This window comes from Typopeltis vanoorti, chromosome 3 (assembly GCF_054136105.1).
Source record: "Typopeltis vanoorti isolate ZY-2024b chromosome 3, IOZ_Tvanoo_1.0, whole genome shotgun sequence".
In the NCBI taxonomy this organism is placed as follows: Eukaryota; Metazoa; Arthropoda; class Arachnida; order Uropygi; family Thelyphonidae; genus Typopeltis; species Typopeltis vanoorti.
In genome coordinates this window covers 120,534,647-120,552,049 of record NC_143551.1, presented here as the reverse complement: position 1 = coordinate 120,552,049, position 17,403 = coordinate 120,534,647, and the positions used below count along the sequence as shown (strand labels likewise).

Genomic DNA, 17,403 nt, shown 5'->3' with positions numbered 1-17,403 from the left:
AGCAATAGAAGCTACGTTTTTAGGACTCATTTTTGACAGAACACTTACATTCCTTGTGCCTTTTGCACATCACCATTTCAAAATCTTTGTCAAAAAAAAAAAAGTATTCTCTCTCTTCAATGAAAACGAAAAAGTAGTTTTAACTATGCCCTGAAAATGGGCTTTTCCTAAATATCCTATGTGGACTAGTATTTTCCTCCTACATTGGAAAGTTCATTGTAATACACATCAGACTGCCATTTGTCCATTTGATATGCATACTGTTCACATGAATGTTGACATTAACCTCGCTGGATATAATAGTTCGACACCAAGTGTGCATTTCATCATGTAGTCTCATTGTGTCAGCTGAGGAAGTCTCATACTCCATCAGTCTACTTACATCTGTTTAATATGCACAGATCAGACCATTCTTATTTCTTACCCATCTATATCAGTGGTTTGAGAGCTGTGACTTCTGTGGGTTGTGTTTGTTTTTCCTGACTTCATTTTCTCCAGAGTCCACTTTCATGCATCAGTTATACTGCTTTTCAGCTTGTTCTTGCTTGTACATATACAATATAACCACTACCAAAAATGTATGATTTGTACTGAGTCGTTGATTTCTTTACTGGCATTCTCCTCTCTTGTGTAGATCCATATTTAGTACTTTATGATGTACTGTGGTTGTGGCTGGAATCCATCACAACTGAACATTAGATATCAAGGGAATGACACTGCAGCTGCTGAGTCAGCTCTTACTTTTTCCACATACTGTTTGTCTCCTATACCAACTACAAATAGGTAATAAGAGCAAAGTTAATTATTAGTAGTCACTTCCTGTCAGAAAGCATTAACAAATATACTGCATGAAATTAAGCATTGACTATCAAGTCAATGCAGAAACAGTAGAGGAAGTTCTTGCTATGTTCACAGTCATCTCACACGTTCTTATCTATTGATGACTGATGACCTGAATATGTGTGAACAATGCAACGCACATCTTAACATTTAACATTTATTTATTCTGATGGAGTTTCAGAACTTCACCAAAGAAAGGAATGCAGTTTTTACTGATCTGGCTCAGCTATATACACTCAGGCATATCTTGTCAGAAAAACTGCATGAAGTTTTTAACTTTTCGAAAAATTAATTTATACAAATACATTTGATCATAAATGTAATTTACATGCAGCATTGGTCCATTTTTAAAAATTTGTTTTCTGTTAGATAACATTTTTTGATATATAATGACCTCACACATGAAAGATAACAAAACCTATAACACAACAGTGCCATGTATGGATAAGTGATTAAGGAGAAACATGCTCCTTAAAGAGTTGAGGATTGTACTCAATGGGGGAAAAAATAGTTTGGGGACAGATTATTTTTATTACCTTTTGTACTGCTGCAAGCTGAGTCATGGAGCAGTATGACCTTTGTTGTTGCACCAGAAACCAACTTTTGTTAATGGCTAGTGAGCTGGCTAGTTACATATGGAAATGCAAGTTTTTATAAATTGCAAATCCTAAAGGACAATCGCAGATCCTGCACACTGTGCTTAGAGATTTAGTTACTTTGGTCTAATCTTCTCCTCATTCTGGTGTTATAAAAAAATAATTAGTTAATAAATATTGTTTGATAGCATAATAAATTACATTATAAAATGCCAAAACTTTGCTATTTCTATTGTCCTGATTAGAATATAATTACATTATATTCTAATTAAGTTCCACTCTGCCATTTTTTTCTATTTTGCTGTTAGTCTATTATGTGCAATTTACAATGTAAAACCTTTTGACATGTAATGGAATTTGGAATATAAAATAAGTCAGACATTGCACCTTCAGTTAAAAACACATTAAAAAAAGAAAAGCTGCCATTAACATTAAAAATTATTCCATATTCTTCCTATTTAATCATTTCTGATTATAAAGAAAGTAATTTTATTTTAGAAATTATGGACTTTACAACCATGCTTTAAATAACTATTTTAATTTCCCGACGTTTCAACATTCATATTAAGGTCATCATCTGGGGTATACACAAATATACGAAAACAAGCTGAGTTACATTTCACACAGTATGCTGAAGAGACAATGATTTGTCTCTTCAGCATACTGAAGAGACAATGATTTGATCAACGGCTATTCTACTAGCATGACCTCTAGTGAAAATATAATATATATATATAAAAATTAAAATTAATTAATTAGAAACTACATCAAAGCTATATTCTATTTAAGATAATATCAGAGAAACATTCTTTCATATATATCATTTTCTTAAAGTAACAGTGATGTCCTAATTTCACATGACAATTGTTATATTAGATTTAAGATTCTGGATTATTTAGCATACTGTGTGAAATGTAACTTAGCTTGTTTATGTATATTTGTGTATACTCCAGATGATGACCTTAATATCAAGGTTGAAACATCGGGAAATTAAAATAGTTATTTATAACACGGTCGTAAAGTCCATAATTTCTAAAATGAATGCTGATCACTATGTAACACTAAAAGAAAGAAAGTAACGTGTTTTACTAATTTATGTTAATATAGGTCATACTTAAATTTGTTTTCTATTTGTTAGTGTTTTAAGGTTTGAGATCATGTTTTTCCAAAGATGCCATAAATGGAAATATTTACCAGATATAAAAGTTTAAACATTGTTTTTGAAGATTGGATTTTGTGCATGATTAATTGTATTCAATTTAAATATATCTCTTATCCAAATGATTCTTCTCTATTCAACTTTATTACCTAATTTTGCTTATAGATTCACCCACAAATAGATCCTGATGGCTATACTATTATACCTGAAGAAAATTCTAAGGAAAGTATCCTTAATTGCTTGCTACTGATCTACACACACACACTAAGCAGGAAGTGAGAAGATCCACAAAATTCTGTTTTGGATTGTGCCAAAAAAATGAAATTCAAAAAAATGTTTCTAAGTAAAATAAGCATTACAATCCATTCCCTATACTAAAATAATTAAAACTCATCAATTTGTTAAGCAGAAAGTTTGTTATAGTGAATTTCCTTTAAAATAACGTTGTTATATTGAGACTTTGACTGGTACTTCAGTAGTTGGCTATAGTGACTAGTTTCACTGAAATGATGTCTGCTATGATGAGGTTAACTAATTTATTAGACAGTAAAGGCAACTATAGAGCTATAAATAAATATCACTTACTTATGGCTAATGCATATATCCTTTACAAATCTAATGTTAATGCATAATTTGTGTGTTTTTTCTTATTCCTCTTGAAGTAATCAGTAATTATAGTAGAAAGAAATTTAATATCGTCTTTTTTCTTAGTTGGTTTTCATAATATTAGGTTAGTAATTAATTTCACTGATTCTCCATAGATCAGTCTGTTTTGACAAAGCCTTTTGTTTGGAAAGATCTGAGTTCAAATCCCATCTAGGATGGGATGAACCATTATCAGTACTTTTCAGTTGAGGGTAAGTGAGTTGGTTCGGTTTCCTTTCCCAGGAACTCAGGTTTTTTCATTCCACAACTCACATAATATTACATACAAAACTATATATTTAGGCATTAGACTAACCACCTAATTCTGAAATTATGGTTATAAATACCTCCCTGGGATTTAAGACACCCCATAGGCCTGTTTCCTGATCCCCAATTTAGTGGTTGATGATAAATGTTGTATTCTACATAACTCGGCCATGAGGGTTACTTGAGTAAATTCAATGGTTTTTGTGTCTTTAGTAGGTTTATCCATGGTTTATGTGTTGGTGTCTTCTACTAATAGATCCATTCTTTCTAAGTATCAGTTTGGATCTGTAGTAACTGTTGCATCTTTCCCTTTATGAGTTTAGTGGAAATATCCTGATTCTTCAGGAATTTGATGGCTAGTCTTTTTCCTTACTCAGATTGCTAACTGGAGGTTATATTACCTATTTATAAAACCAATTTTGTCAGCACTGTGGTTTGAATGAATTTCAAACCTTTTGGCGATGTGACAATTCACGACTAAAGTATTGACAGATTTAAAGTGTAATGCAAAATTAAACCTTAAGCCTTCATCTTAGCAAGGATTGTTTGCTTTTGTGTCAGGAGGATTGAGAAAGGTTAATCACACTGATGACCTATGTTACATGATTGCCATTTGTTGTTTATGATGATCGAATCCATCAAACTTTGCTAAAGGAGGTTGTTGCACTACCTTACCCCAGTCCTGAAGATACTTTCAGGTGCAAACTTTGTTTGCTCACACTTGGATAAAGGATTAAACTAAACTTATTATAGTCTAACCAAGTGAAAAATAAACTCTCATCAAAAAAATTTGCTAAAGGAGGTTGGCTGCTTGTCAGTAATATTCCAGCATGTCCAAAAAAATAGAACTAAGCAATTTAGATAATACTGTATTTAAATGTATAATCTTTGCTGTATTTGTTGTTAATCATAATCTTCGTACATGTGTTTCACAAAATGCATAAGCACCAATTAGACTTGTTTTGTCTGACTATTATCCACACCCAAGTTATTCTTCGGCTGCTGCTGAACATAAATGTTATTGAAATGTAAATGAGGTTTATGATAATCATTGTAGACTGATGTTCACTAATTGTTTCCATAGACCAGCCACTCTCTCCAAAGTATGTTGAATTATACAAAGGATCTAATAAACACTGGCTAGATATAGCAGTGAATGTTTATATCTCATAATTGATTGATTGATTAGTCTCATTCATCCCTTTAGGATGAATAGAGTCCCCTAATGAGGGGTTCATGATGAATTGTAATGTAGCTGTTCATCACTCCTTGCTGCATTTCCTAAGGGCGGTATCCATGACTGTAATCCGTGTGTGTTCATGGGGCTGGTTTGCCTGTTCTGGGGGATGAAAAACCTGAGTTTCCTGGTAAAAAAACGCCCTACCTCCATATGAGATTGGCTAACTCCTTTCGTCAAAAGAGACCCAATAAAGGTTCCTTGTGTCAGAGACTGGAATCGAACCCAGGTCTTTCCGACCAGAGGCCATCTTCTATACCGGTTAAGCTACAGAGGCTCTATCTCATAATTGCCAAAAGATAAAAATATTATGTTGATTGGAAAATATGTGGGTATCAGATGAAACTTCAAAAGCTTCAATATATATATATATATATATATATACACACACACACACACACACACACACACACACACACACACACACACACACAGTAAAACCCCATTTTTACGTTCCTGCAATTTACGTTTTCTTGCCATTTACATCATTTTCCGTTGGTCTCGTCTTAAGACCTATTCCTATGATATATTGTTTTCCTATCATTAACAACTTGATGTGGACACTATTTCCCATGATTTGTGTTTTTTTCCTTGGGGGTGGCAACAATGATTTTCAAATCGATTTCTGCGGAAATCTGCACGTTTCTGTTCCCAGATGGTATTGCTTTCAGCTGTAGTATGTATGTAGTATGTAGAGTCACATACTAGCAATGAGTCATCTTTTAGCCTTTTTTAATGTTTTTTATATTTCCTGCTATTTACACTTTTTTTCCATCAGTCCCCTGGAAAGTCTAAAAAAGGGGTTTTACAGTATATATATTTTGAATGTTAGAATGAGGTTGAAAATTCACTTGCTGCTTGTATCTGTTGACCTGGGCTGTGGTGAGTGGATTTCTGGAGCTCTTGATATATGTATATATGCCAAATTTCTGCTTGCTGTCACTGTCATCATCCACAGAATGTTGAAGTTTCACAAACTCTGAGGACTAATTTTCGTCTCAACTTCTAGTCAGTGTAAGACTTCAGTATAAGATTCTTTGTGTGTAATTTAACATAATTCGACAGGCTGGCTAGATTGTAGAAAGAAAACATTTAGTGAAAAGGTACTGTAGTACATTGAGTACCTTAAATGTCAAAAGTTAGGTCTTGTGCAGCACTATTTTGAGTGAGTACACCTAATTTATCAAAGCAGTTTTAAATAAACAAATTATCAAAGATAGTTCAAAGCTCCTGTTACTCTGTCTGAATTTAAATCGGAATCATTTCCTCTTGATGCCAAAAGTCAGATTCTCATCCTCTACAGATATCGAAAATGATTACAGGCAGTGGTGAGCTATAGAAATTTTAACAAAGGGCTCGCATCGTCAAGCAAAAAAAAGCCATATTTCACACAAGCTGCGTTTATTAATGCAGCTTGTGTACAAATGCCAATCAAAAAGTATGAGGGGGACAATCAACCTCTAAAGGCTATCATTTTTAAACAAATATTTCATAATCTAAACATGAAATATTTGCACACAATCATCTGTGTTAATTTATCTTGCATAAGAAAAACATTTTTTAACTATCAAAATATAATAAGAATAAAATCTTTTATAATCGCACATGTGCAATAGTCCGCATTTTTTATAAACGAAATAAATTTCTTTTATTTGCAATAGAAGTTTTTATGACAAACAATCTATAAATAATAAATAAATATTATCTAAACACAATAATATTGAGACACGTTATATTTCTCTTTTGTTTTTATACTTCAAGTGATAATCAATGGTACCAATCAAGGGGCATTATTTTATAGTCCTATTTATTTATATGTGATTACCAAAAGTGAATTCTTATTTGTAAAATGATAGTAACGGTAACTATAATATTTTATATAATAAAATCACTGTTAGTTACCGTATGAGTTTGTTGCTTAATATGTTTCAAAAAATGTTTTTTTTTTTTGTTTTGAAAAAATAAAAAAAGTAAACAAGAAGAACAAGGGAATCGCAAATTTAACAAAAGGCTCGCACGAGCCCCGTTTATAGCTCACCAGTGGTTTAAATCCCAAATTGTCAGCCCATCCTCTTTCATTCAGTATCCAGGTAGATACCTAACAGGGTGCACGAGAAGGTGAGGATTGGACATTAGGTCAGAAGCTCTGGTCAGTTCTCCGCATTTCTTTAAAGGCTATGTGGAAGTCTCCTCTCAGTTATACAGCTTTGATCCTTAAGCACCCCCATTTATTTTATTATTATTTTTGATAGAGGTCAGGTCAGTTGAATAACTGCTGATCAAATCATTGTCTCTTTAGCATACTATGTGAAATGTAATATAGCTTGTTTCTGTGTACATGTGTGTATATATATGTATGTATACTATAGATGAAGTATTGTTGCAATCTAACTGCAACTCTAGACTAACATGGTTGTAGTCTCCATAATTTGTCTGACAGTATTGCCTCTTGTATATGTTAGAAATAGCTCTAGGTTCAGTTGTGATGTATCACTGTATAAAAATACTACTGTGAAACTTTTTATAATTGTCTGCAATCATTCCGATCTTTTGTAATTCAGTTATTTATATTTGGTTTAATTTTTTTTCTCGTGTATTCTGATTTTCATTCAAATCATTTATTATGAAAATTGAAATTGTATTCACTTTGTTACAATTATTCAAAGAATAGTTTAACAAACTAGCAAAAACAAAGCCCCAAATATAAGACGATGTTGGTAATGTTATTACAAAATCCATTATAGCAAACTATGTCTAAAACTATTAATGCCCTCCTGTAGGTTTGCTTTAATGAGAGTTGACTGTCATATTCTTTGTCTAGTAAGTTATTTTAAGTGTATTATAGTTGACAAGTTAATTATATTTGTGTTTTCATCCTTATTTTACCCAAGCATTAAACTAAAATATTTTTCATGAGGCTACTTATATATACGGCAATAGCAAGTTTTGTATCATCCCATAATACATACCACATTCATTTTAGGTATTTGTGTATATACAACTTTTATAGGTAACAGTTTAGTATATTATCTGAGTAAATCATGAATAAAGAACTGAAGTTTTTTTGTTTTTTTTCTCATATCATTCAGTATGTCTTTATATTCAATAATGTTGCATTTTATATATCCCTGAACTTAAATTCAGATAACAAGGAATGTTTCTATTCAAGTTCTGATGAAGATTCTGGTAAGTCAGAAATTGTAATAAATTCTGTTATATAATTATTTTTCATGTTATATGCTGTCAATGGTTGAATCTGTAAACTTCTTCTGTCACTTTTTAGTTGTGAAATTTAGATTTTTAGAACTGTGATTATCTTTGCAAATAATCAAGACATTTATGTAATGTATAATAAAAACAGTATTTCATTATTATTTGGGCATTAGTACTTTTATATTCTCTGTTTTATAGTTTCTTCTGTTGTGCAATTGAAGAACATTAATTGCTTGCTTGGAAAGATCTGATTCATGACCCATCAGGGAGAACTTTTCACAAGGTTTTTCATCTGAAAATTAGTTAAATCTTGGTTAATTAGTTACTGAGATGATAATCCTACCTTCATTTGCAAGGCAGGATTATTTTCTGAGTAGCACATTTCCTGTATGTAGGAGTCTATACAAGTCCTCCCTCATTTCACATTCCTTAATCAATAGATCAAGGAAATGATTTTAGAAATGGATGAAAACTGAAGATAAGGATATCCTAGATGTCTGGAGTAATTACTTTGAAAGACTGTTGAATGAAACAAGTGGTGACAGAACCATTGTAGAAAATTCTCAAGTGAAATGCAAACAAGTATATATCAACACTTGAAGTAGAAAATGCTGTCAAAAATTTGAAATGTGGAAAGTCAGCAGAAATGCTCAAATATAGAGGTATAGAAGTTTTGTACAGTGGCCACAGCTGCATAATTCAGAGGGCCTGGTCAGAAGGTTGAATTCCAGACGATTGGAGTAGAGTTCTTATCATTCCCATGTATAAAAAAAAAGGAATGAAGCTGCATGTGACAATTGCAGAGAAATCTTAATTTCTTTACTAAGTGTTCCAGTTATGATTTATACAAGCATACTTGAAAAGAGAAAAACTGTGGAAGAGAAACCGAGAGAAGAACAAACTGGAATTCATGCCAAATTGAGGCTTTCGGATTAGATTTTAACACAAAGTTGAGAAATCATGCAAATATGACAAGGATCTGTAGTTCAGTTTTTTCAAATCTGGAAAAGCCACATGACAAGATGTGCACGGAAAAGCTTTTTAAAATGATAGTTATATTGGGGTAAATGTAATATTATACAGGTCAATACATAGTCTATATTTAAGTTGTAAGTCAGCAGTTAGTAATGGGGAAAATACAGGAAGACGGTTTGATGTAAAATCGGGTGTGAGACAAGGATGTACATTATCTGCTTTTGTTATTCATCATCTATCTGGATCACATTATGAAAGAAAGTGGCATTATACCTAATATCAAAATTGAAGATATTAAACTTAGCTCTATGCTTTATGCAGATGATGTTATACTCCTAAACGCATCTAGTAAGTCTCAGAATTCTCCAACTAAAATTGAATAAAAGTACAACAAATTTAGCATGAAAATCAGCAATAAAAAGATCTAAACTATGAAAATAGGCAGGAACATAGAAAACTTCAGCTGCATTCTGAATGGAAAGGATATAGAACAAGTTAAATATTTCAGCTATTTAGGCACAGTTTTTAGTGAAGATGGCAAGTTAAATCTGAAAATAGATAACAGAACTGGCTCCCCACCATTTCTTGATATGGTGGGGAGCCAGTTGAACAAATTTATATGGAATAAGAGAGAGAGAAAAATTAGCTAAAACACTAAACTAGAAGTATACAACACAGTGTTCAAATCAGTTTTGAATTATGGATCTGAGAGTTGAGTTAGAAATAAAGCACTTGATCAAAGATTAGAGACCACAGATATGAGAGTTTTTAGAATAATTAGGGGCCTGAACATGTGGCATCAATTGCAGAATCATATTAAAAATGAAGACATTACAAAGTGCCGTTCATCGTAGCTTGAACACTCCTTGAGGTTACATATCATTTCCACAGCCTTATTAACATCTAATCCAGGCAACACTTGATACGCCTCTAATTCTTTCACCTTTAATTCTCCTACTCCTTGCCTCCCTTCTACATGTTGCACAGCATCATTCACGCTGGTGAACTGTTCATTAAATAATTTCACTATATCTTTTGCTATGGTTACTCTGCTACCATAACTATCCACCCACTTTTAACCTGCCATAATTATTTTTTCCTCTTGCTTGCTACGTAGCAGGAAAATTCCCTTGGATTAGCATTGCCTGACTGACCCGTCTTCTCTCATATTCTGCTTTTTCTTTTTTAACCATGTTTGTTATTTTTCTGGCCTGCAGTTTATATTCTTCATGCATCTATTCACTGCAAACTGTCTTGTACTTCCTCCATAACTTCTTTTGTAATGCTAGTTGCTTGATTTCACTGTTGGTTCATCTCATTCCTGCTCTCTTTATTTCCTTAACTCTTGGTATGCAGTTATACATTGCTTGTTAGATACTGCCTTTTCATTTCCCAACTTGTCAACATCTTTTCTACATAATCCATCAACCCAACTTATTGATGCGAGTTGACTATGAAGCTTCTCATAATTACCCACCTTGGTTCGACATATAAATTTTTCCTGTTTGACTACCTTCCAAACCAATACCTCATGATCACTTTCACCAACAGGTGGCAGTGTTGATACCCAAATCCACAATCACATCCTGTGAGGATATCACCAAATCTAACACTGATAAACCTTGTGTTGCTTCTATCACATGCTGCTTTAGATAGTTATCCTGCAGAAACTCAACAAATTTACTCTCCTTGTTACTATATGCTATCTCTCCTTTTCAATCCACATTCCTATAATTAAAATCCCCCGTTAGAATCATCTTCTTTTTACTAGCCCAACTAATTTGTCTAAACATTTTCATTTCCACAATTCCTCTTCTACCATTAACAAGATTCCACCCCCCACACACCTTTTCTTCATCTTCCTATCCTTTTTTTAAAATTCTGTATCCTACCATTTCAATTCCTGACAGTATACCATCCTCAGTCAACTATGTTTCACTTATGTGAATTATCTTTGGGCATACTGATTCAATCAGTGCTACAAATTCAGCGTCTTTATTTCTGATACTCCATACATTAAAATACAAGCATAACAACTCCAATGTTTGAGTCCATCCCACAGTCACTCTTTACTCTCTCTACTATAGTACACTTTTCTATTTGTTCTGACCATCCTCATTTACCTGATCCTGACTGATTTTCATTCATATTCTTATCTCTGCTGATTTGCACTGCATCACTCTGCCCTGCTATAATCACTTTCTCACCTTTGTATCGATCCTCTTGCGTACGCTTGTGAACCTTGTGTACTCTTAGTAAACAACAATCGCTTCAAGTGACCAACACCAAACACATTGATATTCATTCCATCAGCTTCGAATCATTCTAACTTCCCTTTAAATTCACTCCATACATTCACACCTTGAACATTCTCTGTCTGACACAATTCAGCCATCTTGTTGTATTTAGGCAGCAAACTAACCACTTTCCCAATGACACTATTATCCTTCGCCTCCTGCAACAACTTCTTCAAATCTCTTTACACATTCTTTGTCTCACTGTCCAAGTCATTGTGCCCACCAGTACTACTAATTCTGGTGTCTGTTTCTTCTTTCTATGCAAAGCATCTGTATTCATTTTGTTGTACCACCTGTAAAACATGTCTTTAGCACTTTTTTTTTAATCTCACACCTTTAATGATTGAGTCACCATATACAGGGTGTTCGGGATAAATTTGACAGTTTCGTAAGGAAAAAGAAAATCTTCTTTGTATCTATTAAATTTAATGAATTGACAAAAAAACATTACAGGCAGAGTTAATTACAATACTATCAACAAGATTTACTCAAAATAACCACCATTAGCATCGATCACAGCTTCAATTCTGCTTCGGAACCTCGAACAAGCTGATGCTACAGTCTCCCTGGGAAGGGCCGCAAAAACTGTTTTAATTTTATCCATTAACTGGGCTTTTGTATTACTGGAAGTGCGATTGGTGTCTTTTTCAACTGCGCCCCATACAAAATAACCCATGGGGTTAAGGTCTGGGGAGTTTGGAGGCCAAACATTTGGACTGGTGAAGTCGTAGAAATTTTCAGACAACCATTTTTGACTTTTCCCAGAGGTGTGGCAAGGGGCCGAATCCTGCTGCCATACATACGGCCTACCATTGGCTACCCTTGTTATCCAGGGCTTGACTACAGTTAGCAACTCCACGAACAAAGCCCGAATTCCAATGCCAGGGTTCTTCAACACCTGTTCCTGCAGATTTGCGAGGAATTCTGCTGTACGAATGCAATCAGATCGTCTGCTAGGGATCTTTCTTCTTGCTACATCCTCGTAGTCACCATTGCAAGTCTCTAGTTCATGCCTGATTGTTTTTACTGTATTCAGGGAGCATTGGGCAGCAGTCGTAATATCCTTATTTTGATGGCGGGCACGAATCATCATGATACAAGTTATTCTCTTCCATGATTCAGGTGGGTTCCAGCTATCCATCCTTTCTGACATCTTGTATATGAATGAAGAAGGGTCCAAACTTTTAAATGAAGAGAAGTGTGTGTTAATACATGTAACTTACGGAAAAATATAATTAATTATAAATATGTCAAATTTATCCCGAACACCCTGTAAAGCAACCCTGTCATCCTTAAATACTTATTATTATTACCCTCCTTGTCATTTACATCAGTTATTCTTTTCTTTAAAGATTCAGTTTCCTCCTCCAGGTATTAGTGAGACTTAGCTAATAGCAGATGATGTAGTTACAGGAATAGAATGTGAAGGGTGTCATATTTTCAGTAAAGATAGAAGGTAGAATGGGGGAGGGCAGGGTACTGCTGATGATAACAGATGAATGGCAACTAAAAAAGAATAGGAGATAGGCAGGAGGGTGGCTGTTCATTTGATGCAGTCTGGTGTGAGATTAAGGCCAGCATGGCAAAATATACAGTTGTTGCTGTAGGCCAGGGAATTCCACGGATAATCTGAAAGACGTGCATTGACAAATTAGTACAACGAGTACAGGTCAAGTGATTACTATGGGAGAACTTCAACTATGGAGATAAAGACTGGAAGAAAAGAAGATAACATGGCAGGAAGGAAATGGAATTTATACACTCAATAACAAATGATTACTTGAGGCAGCATGTGTTGGGAGGGGGACTAGGGGGGGTGAGAATATTGGACCTGGTCATAGGATAAACAGACATAGTCATAACCAAGGTGGCCACAATTCCTCTGATGGGTGAAAGTGATCATGTGGTCTTGACTTGGGAGATTGTACATCTTGAGGAATATTCTGTCAAGAAGGGGTATATGTGGAACGACAAGTCAGGTGATTATGGCAAGATTAGGAAGAAGCTTAAATCTGTGCTGCGGCATAAAACACTGCAAGGTAAGGTTGTTAGTAGTTCATGAGAGATAGTTTAACTATCTCCCATGGGATAGCTTAAGTTAGGCTATCTTCCTAGAGGAAGCAATATTAAATTGTATACCTATGGTAAGGAGGTTTAATCAGGTAGGCATTAGATGGATGACTATTATCATTAAGCATGAGCTGCAGAAGAAGAAAATGCTGTGGAGGGTATATAAAGAGAAAGCTGACCAGCATCTTAAGGATGGCAAAATCAGATTATGAGAATCTAGCCAATCAGGCCAAAGGAAATCCCAAAGAGTTCTTTTGTTATGTGGAACCTTAATGAGTCATGATGGTCATGAGGTGACAGAAGCAAATAAAATAGTTGAGTTATTGAGTGTCCACTTTCCCAAGTATATCATCCTAGTGAGGTTACTGCTTTAACATATGTGACAGACACTAATGCTGGAACAGGGGTGGTTGAATTGGAGGTTTTTAAGATATTGCAGAATCTTAATGTAAATACAGCTGTGTGATTAGATGGGATATCAGCTCGGATTTTGCGAGAATATGCAAGGGAACTGACATTGCCTCTGACCAGACTGTTTAATATGTCTCAGCTCTGGTAGAGTGCCAAGGGAGTGGAAAGAGGACAAAATAATTCCCTTACATAAGGAAGGTTCTAAGACTGCAGTAGCAAATTATAGCCTAATTGGTATCTTAGGCGTGGTGGTAAAAGTACTGGAAAAATTGGTCAAAAAGAGAATTCAAGAATGGATGGATAAAAATATACTGTATGAGGGGCAACATGGCTTCATGAAGGGTTGGTCATGACTTAGTAATTTACTGTCTTTTTATAATAGGACAGCAGAGTTGGATAAAGAAAATGGCTACACAATGATCCTGCTAGATTTTGGAAAGGCATTTGACAGAATATCACATGGAATTCTGTTATGAAAATTAGAACAAATGGAGATGGACATGATGCTGGTTAAGTGGATAAGAGGGTGGCTGCTGGTCAAATATCAAAAAGTTTTATATGGAGGGGCGGAATCGAGGGAAAAGCAGGTGACTAGTGGTGTACTGCAAGGTACAGTGTTGAAACCATTGCTGTTTTTATACATAAATGATATAGGAAATAACCTGATTATTTCCTATATCAAGAAATAACCTCTCAAATACTACAGAAAACCCCTCGAAATCATGGGTCATCTTATACGGCGAGTATAAAAAGGGAAGCTTAATTTCTTGGATAAACATTTAGGTAGTTACAATACATCGTTATATAAGAAAATAGGCAGTGTTTATAAACAAATCAGATTAATTTTTTTGTTACATAAATTTATTTAAAATATTACAATAGATGTAGGTCTTAAAAAATAAATAATAATTATTAACTTAAATTTTCATGTTAATTTTCTTCATCATCTGTTGAAAATAGTTCTTCAGATTCATCGTTTAAATGATCGTCATATGGATCCCAGTTCGAATCCATGAATTGATTTTGTTTTCATCGTCATCAGTGTCCCATAACAGATCATCTTCCATATCATCCATAAGATTAGAGATACCACACTTTTTAAATGATTTTATTACAGTCTCTATTTTATTCTATGCTTTGATCACAAAACATGCATAGAACCACGTTTGTAAATGATTTTTCACCAGTCAACATCCAATTATTCCACACTTCTCGTATGTGATCTTTAAATGGTTTGTTCAAGCAGATGTCTAGTGGTTGCAATATATATAAAAGTTTAACCACCTGGTATAAGAGCAATTTTTGTGTTATTTTTTTTTAGAAGACTTTTAGTATTCTCAGTTAAATGACTACAAAACATATCTCACACTAATAAGCTGTGTTTCTTCATTATACCGCCTGGTCACGTGTTCCACACATTATTTATCCATAATTTCACACCATTTTCGTCCATCCATCCTTTTTCATGAAAATGTACAAAAACACCGGAAGGAAATTTTATCTTAGGTTTAGTTCTACGTTTGAAGATGATCATTGGTTTTAACTTGGTTCCATCAGCCAAACATGACAACACAACACAACCGTAAACCTTGTTTTTTCATGATCTGTATTTCAAACTAGCACACTCTTACTACCTTTAGACTCCACTGCTTTATTGCTTATCATATCAAAGCTCATAGGGCTCATAGGCTAATATTTGACAATAGAAATTTATGTTCTTGTCTCAACTGAATAATAAATTTATGGAAGCTGGTAAGTTTATGGTCAAGATCTGCTGGTAGTTTTTGAGCAGTTTTCGTTTTTTTTTGTCATATTACCAGATTTTGTCTGTTCATAAAACGATTACACTGTTAGATCCTGAATGAAGGAATCTTGCAAAGAGATCATTCATTCAGGATTTAGCATGATAAATATTACTAATTAAGAAGATAGATACCTGCACATCAGCTAATAATTATGAAAAATTTCTTTATGTTATGTGATAATGTGTAGTCCATATGCGCCATATATTGAAATTTATTCCTATATAACTGAAATGAGAAGCAGAGAATTTTGTGTCAGAATAGTAAGAATTATGTAAGGGAATTGTTAAGTTATTTGTAAATCCCATTAAGCTGTCTAGTACATTACGAAATTTCCAGAAAGATAATAAGTAGTAATCCGGAATAATCATGTATAATCTGTACGAGTCGAGCGTAGCGATGGAGGCTGTATACCTACACGGAAAGTAACGTCAGAACAACTACCTGGAATAGGGTAAACTAACAGATTAGGGAGAGTGTAGGATCACCCAAGGGACATGAACGATGGGATTCGTGGGTAAAAAACACATTGAATAGAGGGCGCCTGAAAGGGTGAATAAAAGACGATGCGCGCCATATTACAAGGGCTTTTTCTTCTTGAGTTCCTGGATTCGAGTTTGAGGGATTTTGTCTGGGGGATTCGTGAGAAAGCAGTAGGTCGACTACAGTGATGTCAGATGATGAGGCCTATTCTTGAGAACGCTTGAGGACAAACAAAGTTTGCGCCTGTAAGTATCTTCAGGACTGGGGTAAGGTGGTACAAGGAGATGTGTTTTGCATTATGGGAGATACTGAGATAGGAGTGTTGGTAGCTTGCTCCACCTTTGCAAGGAGTGCCCTGGTGTTGTACCACCTTACCCCATTCCTGAAGATACTTTCAGGCACAAACTTTGTTTGTTCACACTTGGATAAAGGATTAAACTAAATTTATTATATCCGGTAATGTAAAGAATTTCATTCTATGTTAAAAATTGCTTAGAAGAATAAGAAATTTGTGTATACTGTAAACTAAGACACTAATAAAGAACTTTTAAGCGAGAATTTGATTGAATTAGTTAAGACCCTGTGGAACAAAGAATTGTTGATAGGCAGTATTTTGATTGAGAATGGCTAGGCTTGACTAATGAAATTTAGAATTAAGATGGTTATTGATAGAGTATTAATGAAAGTGTTCAATGCGTGTTCTGTGAATAACTTGTGAAAGGAATTATATCCTAGTAGTGTTATGCTTACACTTAATCCTATCCTTTTGTAATTGAAGGATTTAGCTTACTCAAATTCATTGTTGTGATTTGGTATGAACCTTAACTTAGAGTGAGTTTTATTCTATTGAGTATTTGAATTTTCTTAACTGTAAATGTTTTGTGCTTTTCCAATAAACATGTTTTGTACCTTATACCTGAGTTTAAGCCTGATTATGAATTCAAACCACCACTTATGAAATAGAAACTTTTGGCAGGAAGGTATTAGAAATTATTGATTAAGTGAGATTCAGGTCATGACTGCTAACTGAATCTGCACAGTGCTAGCGTAAGATTAATAAATGTTGTGGGTATGCTTTTGAATTTGTAATTATTTCCCTGAACAAGAGTCTCTTCTGTTATAGGATATTAGCTGGTGCAGCATAATAAAAATTTTGTCAATATCTGAAGAGGAAATAGATCTGAATTGATATTTTAAAGGCGCAACAGTAGATTAGAAAGTGGGCTATTTAGAGATAGAATAAAGTATAATATAAAGCAAACAACGACATAACAACACCATCCTAAAGTAGCTTGAAATTCTATACTTTCATCCGGATTCAATCTTGACCATTTTAGTGCATATGCTCTAATCATATTTCTTGTAACAAGATAACCATTCTACCTTTGTTCGAATACCCATTCTGTAA

The 17,403-nt window shown here is 34.1% G+C and overlaps 1 protein-coding gene across 3 annotated transcripts in view; it reads left to right on the top strand.

The window, feature by feature from the left end:
• LOC150108520 (F-BAR domain only protein 2) overlaps positions 1-17,403 on the top strand; it is a 521,764-nt gene that overhangs the window by 275,451 nt on the left and 228,910 nt on the right. For all 3 annotated transcript variants that reach the window (XM_090390828.1, XM_090390826.1, XM_090390825.1), the window contains 2 exons: positions 2,761-2,821; positions 7,889-7,930. In XM_090390828.1, coding sequence (XP_090246954.1) covers positions 2,761-2,821; positions 7,889-7,930 — 103 coding nt within the window. The remainder of the gene's footprint in view (positions 1-2,760; positions 2,822-7,888; positions 7,931-17,403) is intronic.